Source organism: Ochotona princeps, unplaced genomic scaffold (genome assembly GCF_030435755.1).
Source record: "Ochotona princeps isolate mOchPri1 unplaced genomic scaffold, mOchPri1.hap1 HAP1_SCAFFOLD_2896, whole genome shotgun sequence".
Lineage (NCBI taxonomy): Eukaryota > Metazoa > Chordata > Mammalia > Lagomorpha > Ochotonidae > Ochotona > Ochotona princeps.
Window position 1 is genome coordinate 27,691 of NW_026697935.1, and position 16,221 is coordinate 43,911.

At 42.9% G+C, this 16,221-nt stretch overlaps 1 protein-coding gene across 2 annotated transcripts in view; it reads left to right on the forward strand.

Moving 5' to 3' along the window:
- LOC131479064 (CTTNBP2 N-terminal-like protein) overlaps positions 1-15,483 on the forward strand; it is a 43,173-nt gene extending 27,690 nt beyond the window's left edge. For both annotated transcript variants that reach the window (XM_058659682.1, XM_058659681.1), the window contains exon 4: positions 13,754-15,483. In XM_058659682.1, coding sequence (XP_058515665.1) covers positions 13,754-14,056 — 303 coding nt within the window. In that variant the 3' untranslated portion in view covers positions 14,057-15,483. The remainder of the gene's footprint in view (positions 1-13,753) is intronic.
- The last annotated feature ends 738 nt before the right edge of the window (positions 15,484-16,221 follow it).

Here is a 16,221-nt window from a genome sequence, read left to right on the forward strand (position 1 = left end):
TAAAGTCTGGTTAAAGAAACATCATTGATATGTAATATTATCTGTCTTTAATGAAAAGAAAAGCTATATATTGACTCAGAAAGCACTCTAAGACCATAAATGAAAGCAAAATGGTTTTACAGGGTATTCATATATAATCACACACATATATATGCTTAGAAATGGCGCAGACGCGTACCCAAATCACTAAGACCTTTTAGAGAGGAAAGAGCATTGGTTTATGGTCAGAAAGGACTTCAGTACTTTATAGTTAAGATTTTTATAAGAAAATATTCACTTAGTAATGATGAAGCTAAAGTTATTGTGAGAGATATGGTATTAAGCTAGGAGCTGGGGAAAAGCTTTACTGTCATATAAGAAGTTTATACTTTTCATATAAATCTGTATTTTTTAAATTTATTTGAAAGGCAGAGATATGTATCTGCCATGTTCTGATCGCACTTCCCAAATGCCCACACAGCCAGGATCGGGCCAGGTTAAGGCAACAGGCCCAAACTCAATCCAGGTTTCCCACATGAATGGCAGAAACCTCAGCATTTGGGCTGTCACCTGCTGCCTCCAGGTGCATATTAGCATGAAGCTATAATAGGAGCGGGAGCCAGTACCCGAACCCAGACATTCCAGTGTCAGCACCCTAACTTCAGTGCAAAATGTCCACCTCAGATCTCTGTTAATTTTAGAATATACTTAGTGAGTGTAGCGTAAAGTACCAGGAGAAGGCATGGACTTACTGCTTCCGTATCCTGAAATTTTTTTTCCCGAAAGAACAAATTTTTACTTCTCAAATTCTGCTTTTGTATGGACTATTTAAAATGTTATTCTTCTGAAGCAGATTCCTTTACAGACTAATAAAGCAGACAACATAAGCATGATCAACTACATTATCAAAATTTCAAGTGATTTTGGTGTTACCACAGAAAACCTACAACCTTTGAAGTATTGTTCCACCTGAAGTTTTGTATGTGTGGTTCTTAATATTCCATCGCTTCCCAGAAGTGGGAACTCGAGCTGCACTTGGCGAGTTCTGAGATATGCATTGCTCAAAAAATACTCAGTTTAATCTAGTACCTAGAGCGCTCCGCTTGCCTGTCTGTCGCCTGGACCACCCACCCTTGAGTCCTGATCCGAACCACAGCAATTAAAGGTCTATTTAGTGTGAAAAAAAAAATCTAGTACCTAACATACAGTTTGCTTATCAAAAAACTGAATTTGTTGGTAGAAATGAGTACTGGGGTTGTGTTGCTATTATTAAACTTTGAAGACTCTTACTGATTGGAAAGTTCTGGAGTTCTAATAAGACCTTCTTTCCCTGTATTACCCTATTCCAGGAGTAGCATTCATCCCTGTACTCTTAATCCCACCATTTCCCTACTTCCTGCTGACTCTGCCTTCTGCTGTTGCAGTTGTTTCCTGTTGTCCTGGACTTAAAGCCTATTTGGACTTGTCTGTATACTGTTTTCAAAAAATCTCAATCCTGCCTTTCTTCTGAACCGCCACTCTATCCTGCTCCTTCTCAAATGTCATTTGTACTGCTGCCTCTGGTTTCTCATTACTCATTTGCTTATGGGTCTGCATTCAACTGAAATTCAAATGTTTGACATTGTAAGTAACCTGTTAAGACTAGTCATCATTGGATTAGGTAACTTTTTCTTCAGCCTGTAACAGTGTTGACCATCCTACTTTTTAAACTTCTTTCTCCTTGGTTTCTGTGACACCCTTGTCTTGTCCTTGTCAGGCTACTTTTAAAACAGTTCCTGTATCCTCAGTTTCTGGGATCCATCGCTTCATCCGCATAAGCAGTTATCCTAAAATAGCCTATTAGGCAGTTTTGTATCTGTACCTAGCATAATGTAGTGTGTGATGTAGCAGAACAGGATCGCATAAAATAGATACTCCTTCAAGAGCTTATTCTCAGCACAGCCTCCTCTTCACCTGTTCAGTCTCCTTCTTCTTCTTTTTTAAGGTTTATTTGTTTTTATTTGAAAGGCAGATTTGCAGAGATGGAGAGATCTTCCGTCTGCTGGTTCACTCCCCAAATGGCCAAGAGCCTGTTCCAGGTCTCCCATGTGGTTACAGGGACCCAAGGACTTGAGCTTTTCTCTGATGCTGTCCTGGCCCATCAGCAGGGAGCTGGACCAGAAGTGGAGCAGCCAGGACCTGAACTGAAGCCCATATGGGATGCTGGCCCCTTCCTGTCGTGATTTCATCAGTTCCACGGATTTCAACAGATAGTTAACTCCAAGATTTGATTTTTCTCCTGTCACTACAACCATATACCCCAGTGCCTTTTTGACATTTTTACCCCAATACCCCATGTCACAATCTCAGCATCCTTCCCTAACGACCTTTGTCCTGTGTCCTCTGTTTGATTGACAGCTTCACCAACCATCCACTCACCTGAGCTCAATACGTCAGATTGTCCTTTTCCTTTTGTTACTCCACATATTTCCAAAACCTCTTGTCTCTGCTTCCAGAATACCTTTTTGAATGTGGTTCCCTCTCTGTCCTCTTACATTTTTTTTACTATTAATTTTATTTTATTGGAACATCAGATATACAGAGAGAAGAGAAAGAGAGGAAGATCTTCCATCTGCTGATTCACTCCCCAAGTCCTGCAATGCCCAGAGCTGAGCCAATCCAAAGCCAGGAGCCTGGAGCCTCTTTTGGGTCTCCCACACAGGTGCAGGGTCCCAAGGCCTTAGACCATCTTCCATTGCTTTCCTAGGCCACAAGAAGGGAGCTGGATGGGAAGGGGGACTGCCGGGATTAGAACCAGTGCCCATATGGGATCCTGCCACATGCAAGGCAAGGGCTTTAGCCACTCGGCTACCTCACCAGGCCCCTCTAATACATTTTGACTTTAGCTCCTAACTGCTTTTCCACTCATCAGTAGATCTAGCTTCCTAGTACTCTGGTTTGTTGTTGTTTTTTTAAGATGTATTTATTTTTATTGGAAGGGCAGATCAGATTTATGAAGAGAAAGAGAAACGGAGAAATATACTTCATCTGCTGGTTTACTCCCCAAGTGGCCGCAACGGCCGGTGCTGAGCTGATCCAAAGCCAGGAGCCAGGAACTTTTTCCATGTCTCCCATGCGGGTACAGGGTTGTAAGGCTTTGGGCCGTCCTCGACTGCTTTCCCAGGGGGCTGGATGGGAAGTAGGCACCTCTCCTTTCACAATGTGCTTACTTGTATTCTGTCTGTGGGTTTTATTTGTTTTCATCTGGAACTTTTTTGTTTATTTCTGGCTTTCACTAAATCCTCATCATCCCCTTTTTGTTTTCCAAATGGATAACTCTAAGTGCTTTTCTCTTAATATCTCCCTTTCAAACTCTTCTCAGTCTTGGGTCCTTCCTCTCTTCCATCAGGCGGGCGTAGGTCTGTTCTGCATCCCAGATCGGAGTCATTTGAGGACAGTGCTGAAACAAAGCCTCAGATGCCCTAGAAGAAAGCCAGTTCTGTTAAGGGGCTGGGATTAAAATGGGAAAAGGATCTTAATTATCCCATTGGTATCTGGTGACATTTAACGTTTCCCAGTGACAGTGAGCTTTTTGGCTCAGTGATTAATGAGCTGTGTGGGACCCCTAAGTCCTGCTCAGATCTGCCTGCATTTGAGTCTCAGCTCTGCTTCTGTGTCAGTGCCCCGCTATTGTGCATCCTAAGAGGAAGCAGGTGACACCTCAAGTATTTAGGTTCCTGCCACTGGGTCTTTATTACCCTCCACCCATTTTGGTCTCTAGAGAAAATGTTCTTTCCCTAATTTGAACCCTGCTCTATCTGCATTGCCATTGGTTGAAATGAATACATGAGGCTGCAGTGACCAGAGATTGCCCTCCCATCCCTTGACCTGTGACATGGGCCTGTTCTGGCTCAGAATGTGTCATAGGTAGTACTCTGTTCTGTCTTAGTTTGATTACACTGCCCTCACTTCTGTTAGCCTACCTTGGCAGCTTGCTCCCTGCATCGTGTGGCACGAGTCCCCTTGTTCATGTTACCCCATCTCTGCTCTCTCCCCACCTTTCCCTTTCCTATTCCTTAAAAAACTTGTCAGAGTGACCACTTTGTCGTTCTCAGCCCGCCTAGGAATCTCTTCCCGGGGTCTTCACTTGGGCCACGTGTGCCTTATCACGTGTCCGTGTGGTATCTGTCTGTCTGTAATTTAAGGACCTTGCTTCAAACCAGTTCCAGAGTTAAACTCATCCCAAAGCTTTATGGCTTCACATTCACCCTTCAGAGAAGCCCCTCCTGGAGGGGGAAAAAAAGCTACCTTCCACTTCTGTCATAGTGAAGTCTTTTTGAATACTTTAGCACTGAAGCTAGTTTCTGCACTGGCAATAACAGGGCATGAAAGAGGCTGAGAACATGATGAAGTTTTCCAAGCTCCCTGGGATGCCTTAAACTCTCCTGCGCAGCTACGGGCTCTGGCTGCGTCCCGTCATGCAGTGCTTACACACAAGCCTGGGGATGTGTCCCATCCCCACGGTTTCCTGTGATTCATGAATTTGCTGATAGTCCCATTTATCTGCCAGAACCCACCAACTTCCAGGGCTGGCCCTTTCCTTCCTATTCCTGATGAACCTAAAGTCTGAGCCTTAGAAAGTCCTGAGCAAACACATTCTACTTGGTACTCCTGTAAACATGAATGATTCTGTTTAGGACACATTGGTAAAGCAGAGGCAGCTTGTTCATTTGCTGCTATTAAGGTTTTAAGCACCTTGACGGCCAGGAGCTACTTCTTACGTAGTCAAGTCTATATTCCCACACCGTCTCCTCACTCAACATACATTGTACCCTGTAACCATTCGTTTTCAGTAAAAGCACCTGAAGATCATCCAGATGCCTGGGAAATTTTCACAGACTTCTTTAATGATATACTGGCAGCATGGGGTGTTTTGTGTTTTTTAATGTTTTGTGTAACTTATGTCAGGCTAAACCTCTGCTGCTTTATAGATTTATAACATTTGTAACTTTAAAATAAAATTAATCGGGTCCTACATAGTAGCCTATTGGCTAAAGTCCTCACCTTACACATGCCAGGATCCTAGATGGACGCCAGTTAGTGTCCCCTTGGTCCCACTTCCCATCCAGCTGCCTGCTTGTGGCCTGGGAAAGCAGTCAAGGATGGCCCACAGCCTTGGGACCCTGCACCCGTGTGGCTCCTGGCTTCAGATTGGCTCAGCTCTAACCATTGCCACCACTTAGGGAGTGAATCATTGGACAGAAGATCTTCCTGTCTGTCTCCTCCTCAGTATATCTGACTTTCCAATAAAAATAAAATAAAATAAATCATTTAAGTAATTCTGATTATCTATCGCTTTGATTAGAATTTAGAAATTTACTACGTGTATTTCTTTAAAAAGTAGATTTAAGAGTCAGATTTCTTGGGGCCTTCATTCTGTTCTAGTGTTTTTCAAAGTTTGTTGACAGTAACATGTAATACAAAGTAGACTTTACATTGTGATCAGGGGGCCGTCACAGCGCACACACACATACGCCCACTTACCTTCTGACTTTGGTTTGTAAGCTGCTAATGAAGATGGGTTGTACTGCAGTGCACTCCTGCCGAGCCCAGGGCACTGGCTGCTGATGGATCAGTCATTCAGCCAAACTATTCAGTACTTGACTGTGTGCCATTTATTGCTCATCTCCCTACTTAATTACCTTCCTACCCTTGGGTAAGTCTGATGTTAATCATCAGTTCCTCTGTCGAATGGAGAGGAGAGTGTGGTGTGCTCGCAGAGGAGTGTCCGTAGGATTGTCTGTGGCAGTAAAACACTCAGCACTGCTGGGCAGGCCTTAGCACCACTGTTGTTCCATGTCACCATCCTTCACATCAGGAACATCTGTTTCAGAAGTGCTGTATTCTTGTATGCACAGACTTCAAACTTTCTATACCAGAATAAACTTACTGTCTCATTTCCTATGAACTTTTTGAAGTACCCTTATACAAAGCATATGCCACAGGCAATTTAATTTTCCCCTTAACTTTCATTATATAAGAATACTTCATTAAGTTTATAGCAAAATGCATATTATTTAGAAAGTAAGCACAGACTACAAACCTTTTTACACAAACTTGTCCCCCAATTTCCATATTCCACAAAGTTGTTTGAAGTACCCATATTTACATGTCTCGCTGGAGCTATAATTTATATGTAAGGACATGCACACATCTTGTTAACAGTTAGTGAGTTTTGACAAGTGTATACGTTCGTGCAGCCCTCACCCCTGACATCTCTTCATACCATTGTTGCCTGAGCCCCTTCCCAGTCACTCACCCCTCCACCCATGGGGGCAACTGCTGTTCTAATCTTTTCACTCTAGTTTAGTCCTTTCTGTTCCACACTTTACCTCAATATAGTCACACAGAATATATGCCTTCTCGTTGTTGTGGAATACACTTGTGTTCAGTTTAGCAGTGCCTCCATATGTGTGTATTACTGATACATTTTTTTATCACTGATTAGTATTCCAGTGTTTGACTATATGACATTCTGTTTTCCTGTTGATTGATAATTTGATTATTTCCATTCTGGCCCACTCTGAATAGATCTGCTTTGGATAGCTGTGTAATTATGTGCTCATTTCCTTTGGGTTTATACTTAGAAGTTGTTTACTGCTAGGTGTCTGTCTGTAAGAAATTTGGGGATTCATTTCTAAAGTGATTGTTCCACTTGATATTCTTACTAGCATTTTGTGTTTTAGTTTTTCTGTATCCTTTGTGATATTTGATGTTGATGGTATTTTGACTGTACTAACGGCTGTACTGTAGTGTTTCATTGTTCTGATTTATACCTTTTTGTTAAATAGTGAGTTGAATACTTTTTGCATGTGCTTTTGGCCATTCATATTTTTTTGTTCGATTTTGATTGATCTCTGTTTATATGGTATCTGGTAAGCATAGCTGTCATATTTTAAGAGATGTATAGCCCTATAAAAGAGAGATCAGAATATTGTGCATTATTATAAGTTACACTTTTTTTACTTGGAACAAATGTACTTCTCCAGTGTGGATGTTGATAATGGGAGAACGGGCCTTGGAAAATCTGTGCATCCTGCTCGGCTTCATTATAGGCTTAAAACTGTGCTAATACAGTATTTCAGGAGATAAATTTTACAATCCTTAATTTATGCTCAAAACATTTTTGCATTTATCATTCACTAGTTTGTTTAGTACTTGAGTTGCTATGCTCATTTTCTTCCCCACATCAGAAAGGTATTCGTGTGAACCCATTCCAGAATGTGCATATAGTGCGTTTCAGTCAAGTGCATAGACTGGAAAAAAAAAATGAAACAGAAGAGAAAAAGAATATTTTGCCTGCATTCCATTAGAGTTCTTCCTAGGATTTGGGGAGTGTGAGCCCTAGAGCAGCTCAGTTATGGGACGTACAGTCTGTGGCTGTTTGTGCTAAACCTAGCCATTTTGGATCCTGAATAGAATTTATTACACTTAGTCAAATGTAAAATGCAATCATCTGCCCTTATTATGTGCATAATCACTTTTATAAATGAGTGTGGTTGCAAATAGACCCCAAATGAGATATTTGAAGCTCATTCTGTTTCAAAGCCAGTTAAAACAGTCTTTCAATCATGAAAATGTTCACTCTTTTCTTTAATCTCATGTTGGATTTTGCACCAATTTCCAGAAAGCAAAGTTTGATTCAAATGGGATTCAAATCTTTTGTCATTATCATCAGTAGAATCAAGTTCTCTCTCAACAACTGAAAGAATTTCGAGACTCAAGGGGTACTTTTATGCCGTTATCATCTTTCTCCAGAAGGGCTGCTTTATTCCAGTTGCTGAAGCAGCTATTTATAGTGAGCAAGCAGAAATTGACAGCTTGTACTTGAAAGTGGTTGCTTTCAGTGTGGTGTTGGTAGCATTAGCATAAACCATCTTGGAATATGTATGCTTTTGACTTTATAACCCTCAACATAAATATATTCAAATATTTTAAAAGCTCACAGCATTAATATTATTGATTGCTCTCTAAAGTATCACTTCAGAATTATCTTGTAAGTAGCAAAGGTGCATTGTAATCCAGTTACTGAATAGAAACCCCCAAATTAATGGGCCTTAATTGTTCACCTTTTGATTTGGAATCACTTTTTATATTAACAATGATCAAAGAAAAAGAGATCTATTTCCTACTTCAGACTAGAACACACAGCCACGCTCTTAGAAAGGGGCTAAGAGGTGATTACTTCACATTTTTTAAAGTTTCTAATAACACAGTTGAAACTTTTGGAAAGCAGCTCTAGCAAACTCCAAGTGATTTTATTTTAAGCTTTTAGTAAGAAAAATAAATGAGTACAGATGCCTAGTGTGTTTTGTCTGCTGTGATAATGCTCCCTATCATTAAATCTGTCTAAGCAGCCAGTTCTTTTCCTTTTGTCTGAACTTAAACAGCATCGAGTTCTACAGTGTAGACATCTCGGTTTATAGAGTACACGGGCATTCAAGTAAAATAAGGAAATTGCAATAAACTGATTAATTTTAGGGTTTTTTTTAGACTTTTTAAAATAATTTTTATTGGAAAGTCAGATATACAGAGAGAAAGATCTTCCCTCTGGTGATTCATTCCCCAAGTGGCTGCAGTGGCTGGAGCTGAGCTGATCCGAAACCAGGAGCCAATAGCCTCTTCTGGGTCTCTCTCCCGTGTGGGTACAGGGTCCCAAGGCTTTGGGTCATCCTCCACTGCTTTCCCAGGCCACAAGCAGGGAGCTGGATGGGAAGTGGGGCTGCCAAGTTAGAACCAGCGCCCATCTAGGATCCTGGCATGTGCAAGGCAAGAACTTTAAGCCACTAGGCTACCATGCGGGGCCCAATTTTAGTTTAGTTTTTTGTTTTGTTTTTTTAAGATGTATTTGTTTTTATTGGAAAGTCAGATTTACAGCAAGAAGGAGAGACAGAGATTTGCCGTGCACTGGTTCACTCCCCATGTAGCCGCAATAGCTGGAACTAAGTCTATTCAAAGCCAGAAGTTTCTTCCAGGTCTCTCCCATGGGCGCAGGGTTCCAAGGCTTTGGGCTATCCTTCACTCCTTTCCTAGGCCACAAGCAGAAAGCTGGAAGGGAAGTGGAGCAGCTGGGGTACAGCACTCATATGGGATCCTGGCACATGCAAAGCAAGGACTTCAGCCACTAGGCTACTGTGCCAGGCCCTTAATTTTATTACTGAACTTCCCAAAAGACTCAAATTCAAAATCAGTTAAAATTTCTTATTAATTATCTGAAATATAATTACAGTATTAAAACTCAGCCTTTACACTTTTGAGTTTAGGTATTTGGTCTTTAAATTGACCAAGGGTATAAATGATAGTGGTGTCACAGCTAGTCGCTCACAGTATGGCAGCCAACCTCCAGGTCTACCCCAGTGACTTCCCACCCCAACCCTGGATACACCCTTATATAGCCCTCCTCCCACACTCACCACAGTTAGCTTTGTAACCAGGAAAGTGTCTCAGAAGCAGTGGTATGTTTACTTGCTGGAAGGCCCTGGGCTGGGGTGGGGTAGCTTGTGTTGTAATGAGATATCTACATCCCTTATCTGAGTGCCAGTTTGAGTCCCAGCTGTTCAGTGTCTAATCCAGCTCCCTGCTAGTGCACTTAGAAAGGTAACGGATGATGGCTGAAGTACATGGGAGGTCCAGGTGGAGTTTCTGGCTTTGGCCTGGCCCAACGCAGTTGTTGATGACTTTGGGGAAGTGAGCAAATGGATGGAAGATGTCTCTGTCTCTCTGCCTTTCAAGTAAGCAGGTTAATTAAGCAAATAGTTTAAAACAAAAAAACTGGGACTTTCATCTTAAGGGTCTCTCTTTCTCCCCTTCTCCCTCCCCTCCACCCCTACCCTCTACCTTCCTCCTCTCCTCCTCCAGTCTTCTTTATTTGCTGTGTGGGAAGCTGGCCTTTGCAGGGAGCCAAGACCTTTGCCAGTAGCTACGTGAGAAAGACCTGGAGGTTGGCTGCCATACTGTGAGTCCCCATAGCTTCCCCTGACGTAGCCCAGCCAGCAGTGTGATTACAGCCTAATGAGACCCAGAGCCAGAAACGCGCCCAGGCCCCTCCTAGATATCTGACCCTCCAAACTGTGGCATTAAAAAGTGGGTATTATTTGAGCTGCTAGATAAGTATGGGAATACATAACCAATATACATTTCTATTAAAGCTGTTTTCATTCTTCAGATGTTAACCTCTGATTTTGGTGTTTGTTGTTATTTGCGCTGTTAAACCTGTCAATCCACAGCTTGCCTGAGTCATTAGTTGTTGAAAACTATTGCATTCCATCTCCCATTTGCCACATTACTTGTTGAAGTGCAGACTTAGAGGTACCTCTTCCTGTATTTGACCTGATACTCGGATGTCAATGCTTAGAAGAATGGCTGTGTGACAGGAGCCTTTTTTAGATTAGTCCACAAATCCTTTTCAATTCAGGCGAAGCCATGCATTTCCCTGCGAGTGCTCAGGGAATCAGTGTGAAGTACTCCCAGAGAAGACTGACAGTCTAGTACTAGGCGGAAGGCGCACCAGAGAAGCTTCTTATCTGTCCCTCGTAATGCTGCGACACTTATGAATAACACAAGATAATCACAGTGTGGGCTTTTAAAAGTCGTATTTCACTTAGTTAACAGTAAATTCAACCTGAGAAGCAGCCCAGACCCTGCTCCCACTCCCCCAGCCTACTTTCCTCAGAGTGTTCAAATGTATGTTTTCCAATTTTTATGCCTTATTAAAACAATTTCTGTATCAGTAATAATTTCCTTTGCCATTCAGAAATGGTCATCAAGGATAATAAATGAAAGTATTTCAGTTACTTAATGAAGTTTTTTTTCCCCTCTTGCTTCCTTAAGTAACTCTCTAAACATAGATTTGTCTTAGAACATTAGTGCTTACATGTGGCCTGGAAAAGCAGTCAAGGACGGCCCAGAGCCTTGGGACCTTGCACCCACATGGGAGACCCGGAAGAGGTTCCTGGTTCCCGGCTTCAGACTGGCGCAGCACCAGCCATTGCGGTCACTTGGGGAGTGAATCAACAGATGGAAGATCTTCCTTTCTGTCTCTTCTCCTCTTGTAAATCTGACTATCCAATAAAAATAAAATGAATCTTTAAATAAGGAAAAAAAAAAGAACATTAGTGGCTACAACCAATTATTTTCAGGGACTCCTGTGTGTTCCTCATGTTTGCATGCACAGTGATTTCATCGCTCGGGTCCCAGATTCGTGCCACCAGGCCAGAGGCTGCAGGTGACTCATATTTCCAGCCGAGGAGGACGCACTTGGTCTCCTGTAATACGAAGTCGCTCCATTCGGTGAATTCAGCTCTGCAGGAATCAAATTTAGCACCCTTATCCTTGCCGTTCTTCGTGAAAAGCAGTAGTTTTCTTATGGAGAAAAGAGCCGCAAGAAGACCAGAAGCAAGACCTTGGACTTGAGGATTCTCAAAATGCACTTTGCTCAGTCCCTCAGGATCATTGCCAGAGGGAGAGGGATTTGGCCCCTTGTGGATGCTGTGTCAGCCTACTCCTTCCCAGAGCCAGGTGGGGACGCTGCAGCTCCAGGACACAGCTGAGCAGGACAGTCCGCTCCCGCCCCCCCGGCCAACCCTGGAGCATGCATGCCCCCCTTGATGCCCCTGGAAATGCAGCCAGAAAAGAAGACAGATGTTCGCAGAGAAAGAAAACATTGGTCATTGATGACTCACTCAGTCCCACTGTTGTTTTAAAAAATGTAGCCAGCTTTTTGTTTTGCTTTCTTCATGATTTAAAATCATTGCCAAAATGATTGGCTCAGGAACTGATCTTTTTCTCATCTGAAACAGATTGAGGTTATTTTTGAAATTGCAGTAATAGATTTTTTTTATTTGGAGCTGAAAAAAAATGGGCCTGTCTTGTCTCTCAACTCCCCCTGCTACACACACCACACACTATCTCTTTCTCTCTCCCTTTCTCTCTCTCTCTGCCATATACTGTAGGAGAGAGGAACACACACTTTAACTCACACACACCCGTAGTAAGGTTAGAGAGATGGCTGTCAAAGAAACAGGTCTCTTCATATTTCCAATATACACATATCATCCAGATACCCAGTGATGTAACCTAAGATGGTTGTTGTCAAGCCAGAGGCGAAAGTCAGAGCCGCTGCTCCTGCTTTCAACATCTGCCCCGATACCAACACACATTTGCAGAAGTCCAAGCAGTTCCTGGAGCCTAACCTTGGACAGTCAGTAGAAGAAGAAGGCAGCAGATTTTCAACATTGAAACATACCTCTGCGTAAACTCCATGTCTGCTTTATGTTGCTGAATGTTTTTAAGTTGAAGCATGCCGTGAGATTGTACCTTTCTCTTTTCATATGGGCTCCTCTTTGTGTTTTTCAGTGAAAAAAAAAAAAAGCACAACTTCCAGTGAAATCCATCAGTTATTTACATAAACAGATTCAACTTGAAAGCTTAAAATTGCGTCTTTGTTTTTCAAAAAGTTTTCCCCAGCCCTTTGGTAACACTGTTTTCGCTTATACAAAATGTCTGGAAGCTTTTTTATGTCTGTAGTAGCCATTAGTGTCACTCTGCTTGTCTGCATGTAGTAGATGATGTTCGTGCGAAGTTGTCCTTCAGGCTCCTAGCAGAGTTTTAAAATGTGTGAAGCCCATCCATCTTCTGCTCTTGACACCTCTGAGCAGGCTCAAACGCCTTGTCCGCATCCAATTCTCATTTTCTCACCCCAAGGCCTGCCAAGTCCTATTGCCAACAGAAAGGAGGGTGAGAGGCAGCAACTGGAGAGACACAGGAGAGGGTGGGATCTGGCAAGAGACGGGAGGGTTTTGTCTGTATAGCTCTGGTCGTAGTGCTTCCGCCCTCACAGGCCAATCAGAGTGAAGTTTCCTGGGTACAAATTATAATTGGGGGCCCCGGCGGCATGGCCTAGCGGCTAAAGTCCTCACCTTGAAAGCCCCGGGATCCCATACGGGCACCGGTTCTAATCCCGGCAGCTCCACTTCCCATCCAGCTCCCTGCTTGTGGCCTGGGAAAGCAGTTGAGGATGGCCCAATGCATTGGGACCCTGCACCCGCGTGGGAGACCCGGAGGAGGTTCTGGGTTCCCGGCATCGGATCGGCGCGCTTCGGCCCGTTGCGGCTCACTTGGGGAGTGAATCATCGGACGGAAGATCTTCCTCTCTGTCTCTCCTCCTCTGTGTATATCTGGCTGTAATAAAATGAATAAATCTTTAAAAAAAATTATAATTGGTCCTGGGTTATAATGATCACAGCCTTGACATGCCGTTGGGCACCTTAACAGGTCTCTAAGTATGTGGACTCAGAAAAGTATCATGCTTAACATATTTTAGAAATGCAAATGTCATAATATAGAAAGAAAAGATGTATGTGCTCGCAGTAGAAGCAGACCTAAGCAGAGGCAGTGAGCATAGTGGCCGAGGATACCGACTTGGGAGCCAGGCTGCCTGGGGTTAAATCCCTGTTCTGACAGCTTGCTACGTGAGTAACCTGGACCATTACTTAACTTCTCTGTAATGCTTTTCTAATCCTCAAATGACTTTGAATTCTAAATCATCATTAGCTCTCTTCGTTTCATGCCACCTTTCTAATGTTGCTTGTGTATTTACAGGGTTTGATCTGATTGGTAGTCAGCAGGTTACATTTTTACACAGACCACTCCCTTGAATGTTTACCTGCTTGCTGCATAAGAAATTCCCTCCTCAGTCATTTTAAAAAAAACACATTTACTGTTTTCCCTCTCACAGGCCCAACACAGAGACACTTTCATTGAAGAACGTTATGGAAAATATAACATCAGCGATCCTTTAATGGCTCTGCAGAGAGATTTTGAAACACTGAAGGAGAAGAATGATGGGGAGAAGCAGCCCGTCTGCACAAACCCACTGTCCATCCTCAAGATGGTGATAAAGCAGTGCAAGAACATGCAGGAGCGCATGTTGTCCCAGCTGGCTGCTGCCGAGAGCAGACACCGAAAGGTAGGGCCACCCCGGGGGTGGGGCAAGGCTGACACCCGCCGGCCGCTGCCAGCTTCCTCTTTCTGGGTATGAAAAAGACTCTGGGCTTATGTAGGAGCTAGAAGATACAAAACACAAGTCATTGCAAGTGTTAAATGGAGGGAGTGTGCCAGACACATTCTTTAAGATGACTTTTCTTCTTGATATGTCACTCCAGTGCACCTAATATATTTTCTCAGCCCCTTGATCTTCCAAACTGGGGCTTGGCCAAACTTGTAGCTGAACAGAATGTTCTCTGTTTGCTTACTTAAGTGATAAATAGAAAGATTCACAGGTATTTGGGGAATGCTGTATCCCAGAGAAAGAAAGAATTTACCTGAATATAAACACACAAGCCAAATAGATTATTTTCATTTATTCCTGATTTGGGGTTTCATTGCATTTTACTACTCATGAAGTCATAACAGTCCCTAGGGTTGTTTACCTGAAAACTGTTCTACTGCATTGGGAAGCCGTGTGTGTGTGTTTCCATGTCTGAGGAAAGTAAACTTGTGTTCCCCCCTGCCTGGACTTAATGGAATTCTAGTGCTTATGATGGTATTTCCTAGCTTGTCATTTAGAGCTCAGGTTTGACCTGCGAAAGAGGCTTGGCTGGAATCTGCCCTTTTCAAAACCATTAGTTTAAATATATCAGCGCATTTCATTAAGAAACATTTGGAAACTTGAGTTAGCAGCTGCAAAATATGGTGGGCTGTAGTTTACTTTTGTGGTTACCTACATTGGAGCCACCTGCTGAAGTCACAACAATTTGTCCGTGACTCTTCCTGTCAGAGGCCAAAGGAAAGGCTGTTAACCATGGATGGCCTTTAGACATTCCACAGTCATGAACTGTCAAAGGACTATGCATTTTTCAGTGGCTTTAATCAGATTCTCAATTTTTCCCAAGGACCCAAAGAAAGTTTATGCTGCAATTTAAAAGAGATCAACACATTAGAGTTGTTGTCTAAATTTTGTGACCTTTTCTACAATCCTCTAAGAAAATCCGCACAATATCCTTATTCTGTCGGCAGGCTTTATTTCCACTTTATGTAAGAGATAACTGAGTTATGCGCAGGGGGCTGGCTAGTTGTCAGGGCGGTGGAACATGCAGTATTGGGAAGATTTGTAGCACTAGGCGATTTGGGAGAGGAAGTTAAAAATAATTCACAATTCCTTGACACCATATTTTAATGTGAAACATTCCTAGTGTTAAATTCTTGAGCAAGGACTGGTCTGCTCTTTTCATAAGTGTTCTATCAAAATAGGTTACCAACTTCACTAGATGTCAGATAGCACCTACAGGCATAACTATGTTGCCCATGGTTCCATTTTTCTCCAAGGGAATCCCCAGTTTAGAACTTTTGCTTTCATTCAGGTACTAACCCTTTTGACTCAGAATTGTTCTGAGTTTAATTTTTTTTTTTCATTTTTTATTTGAGTGGCAGAGAGAGAGAAAAAAATAGAGAGCTCTTCCGTCAGCTGTTTTATAAATGCCATAGCTGGTCCAGGCCAAAGCCAGGAGTCTAGAACTCCATCTGGGTTTCCTGCATGAATGGCAGGGACCCAGGTACTCACACAAGCATCTAATGCTTCCCAGGGTACGGACTGGCAGGAGGCTGGACTGGGTGCAGAGGAGCCAAGACCCAGCCCAGGGACTCCGATAGGGGATCATGCATTAGAAGATGTGTACCAATGCCCACCCCAGAACAATTTTGATTTGAACAGTTACTCTCTGCTTGTAATTAAAAACAAAACAAAACAAAAAAAACCAGAACTCCCTAATCTGTTGCTTCCCTCTCTCCATCTTTTCCAAAATGCTTTCCTCTCCACCCCTTGCCACCTTTCCCAAAGAAACCAAATCTCCCTTTTTCATCCCATTCTCTTTTGAGTCTCTAGGCTGTAGGTCCCTGGGAGCTAACACTGGACAAGTATGTGCAGGAAGCATGGGCAGAGGACAGACAACTTCTTTCTTTTTTTTTTTTTTTTTTTAAGATTTATTTATTTTTATTGGAAAGGCAGATATACAGAGAGGAGGAGAGACAGAGAGGAAGATCTTCCGTCCGATGATTCACTCCCCAAGTGAGCCGCAACGGGTCGGTGCGTGCCGATCCGAAGCCAGGAACCCAGAACCTCTTCCGGGTCTCCCACGTGGGTGCAGGGTCCCAAGGCTTTGGGCCATCCTCGACTGCTTTCCCAGGCCACAAGCAGGGAGCTGGATG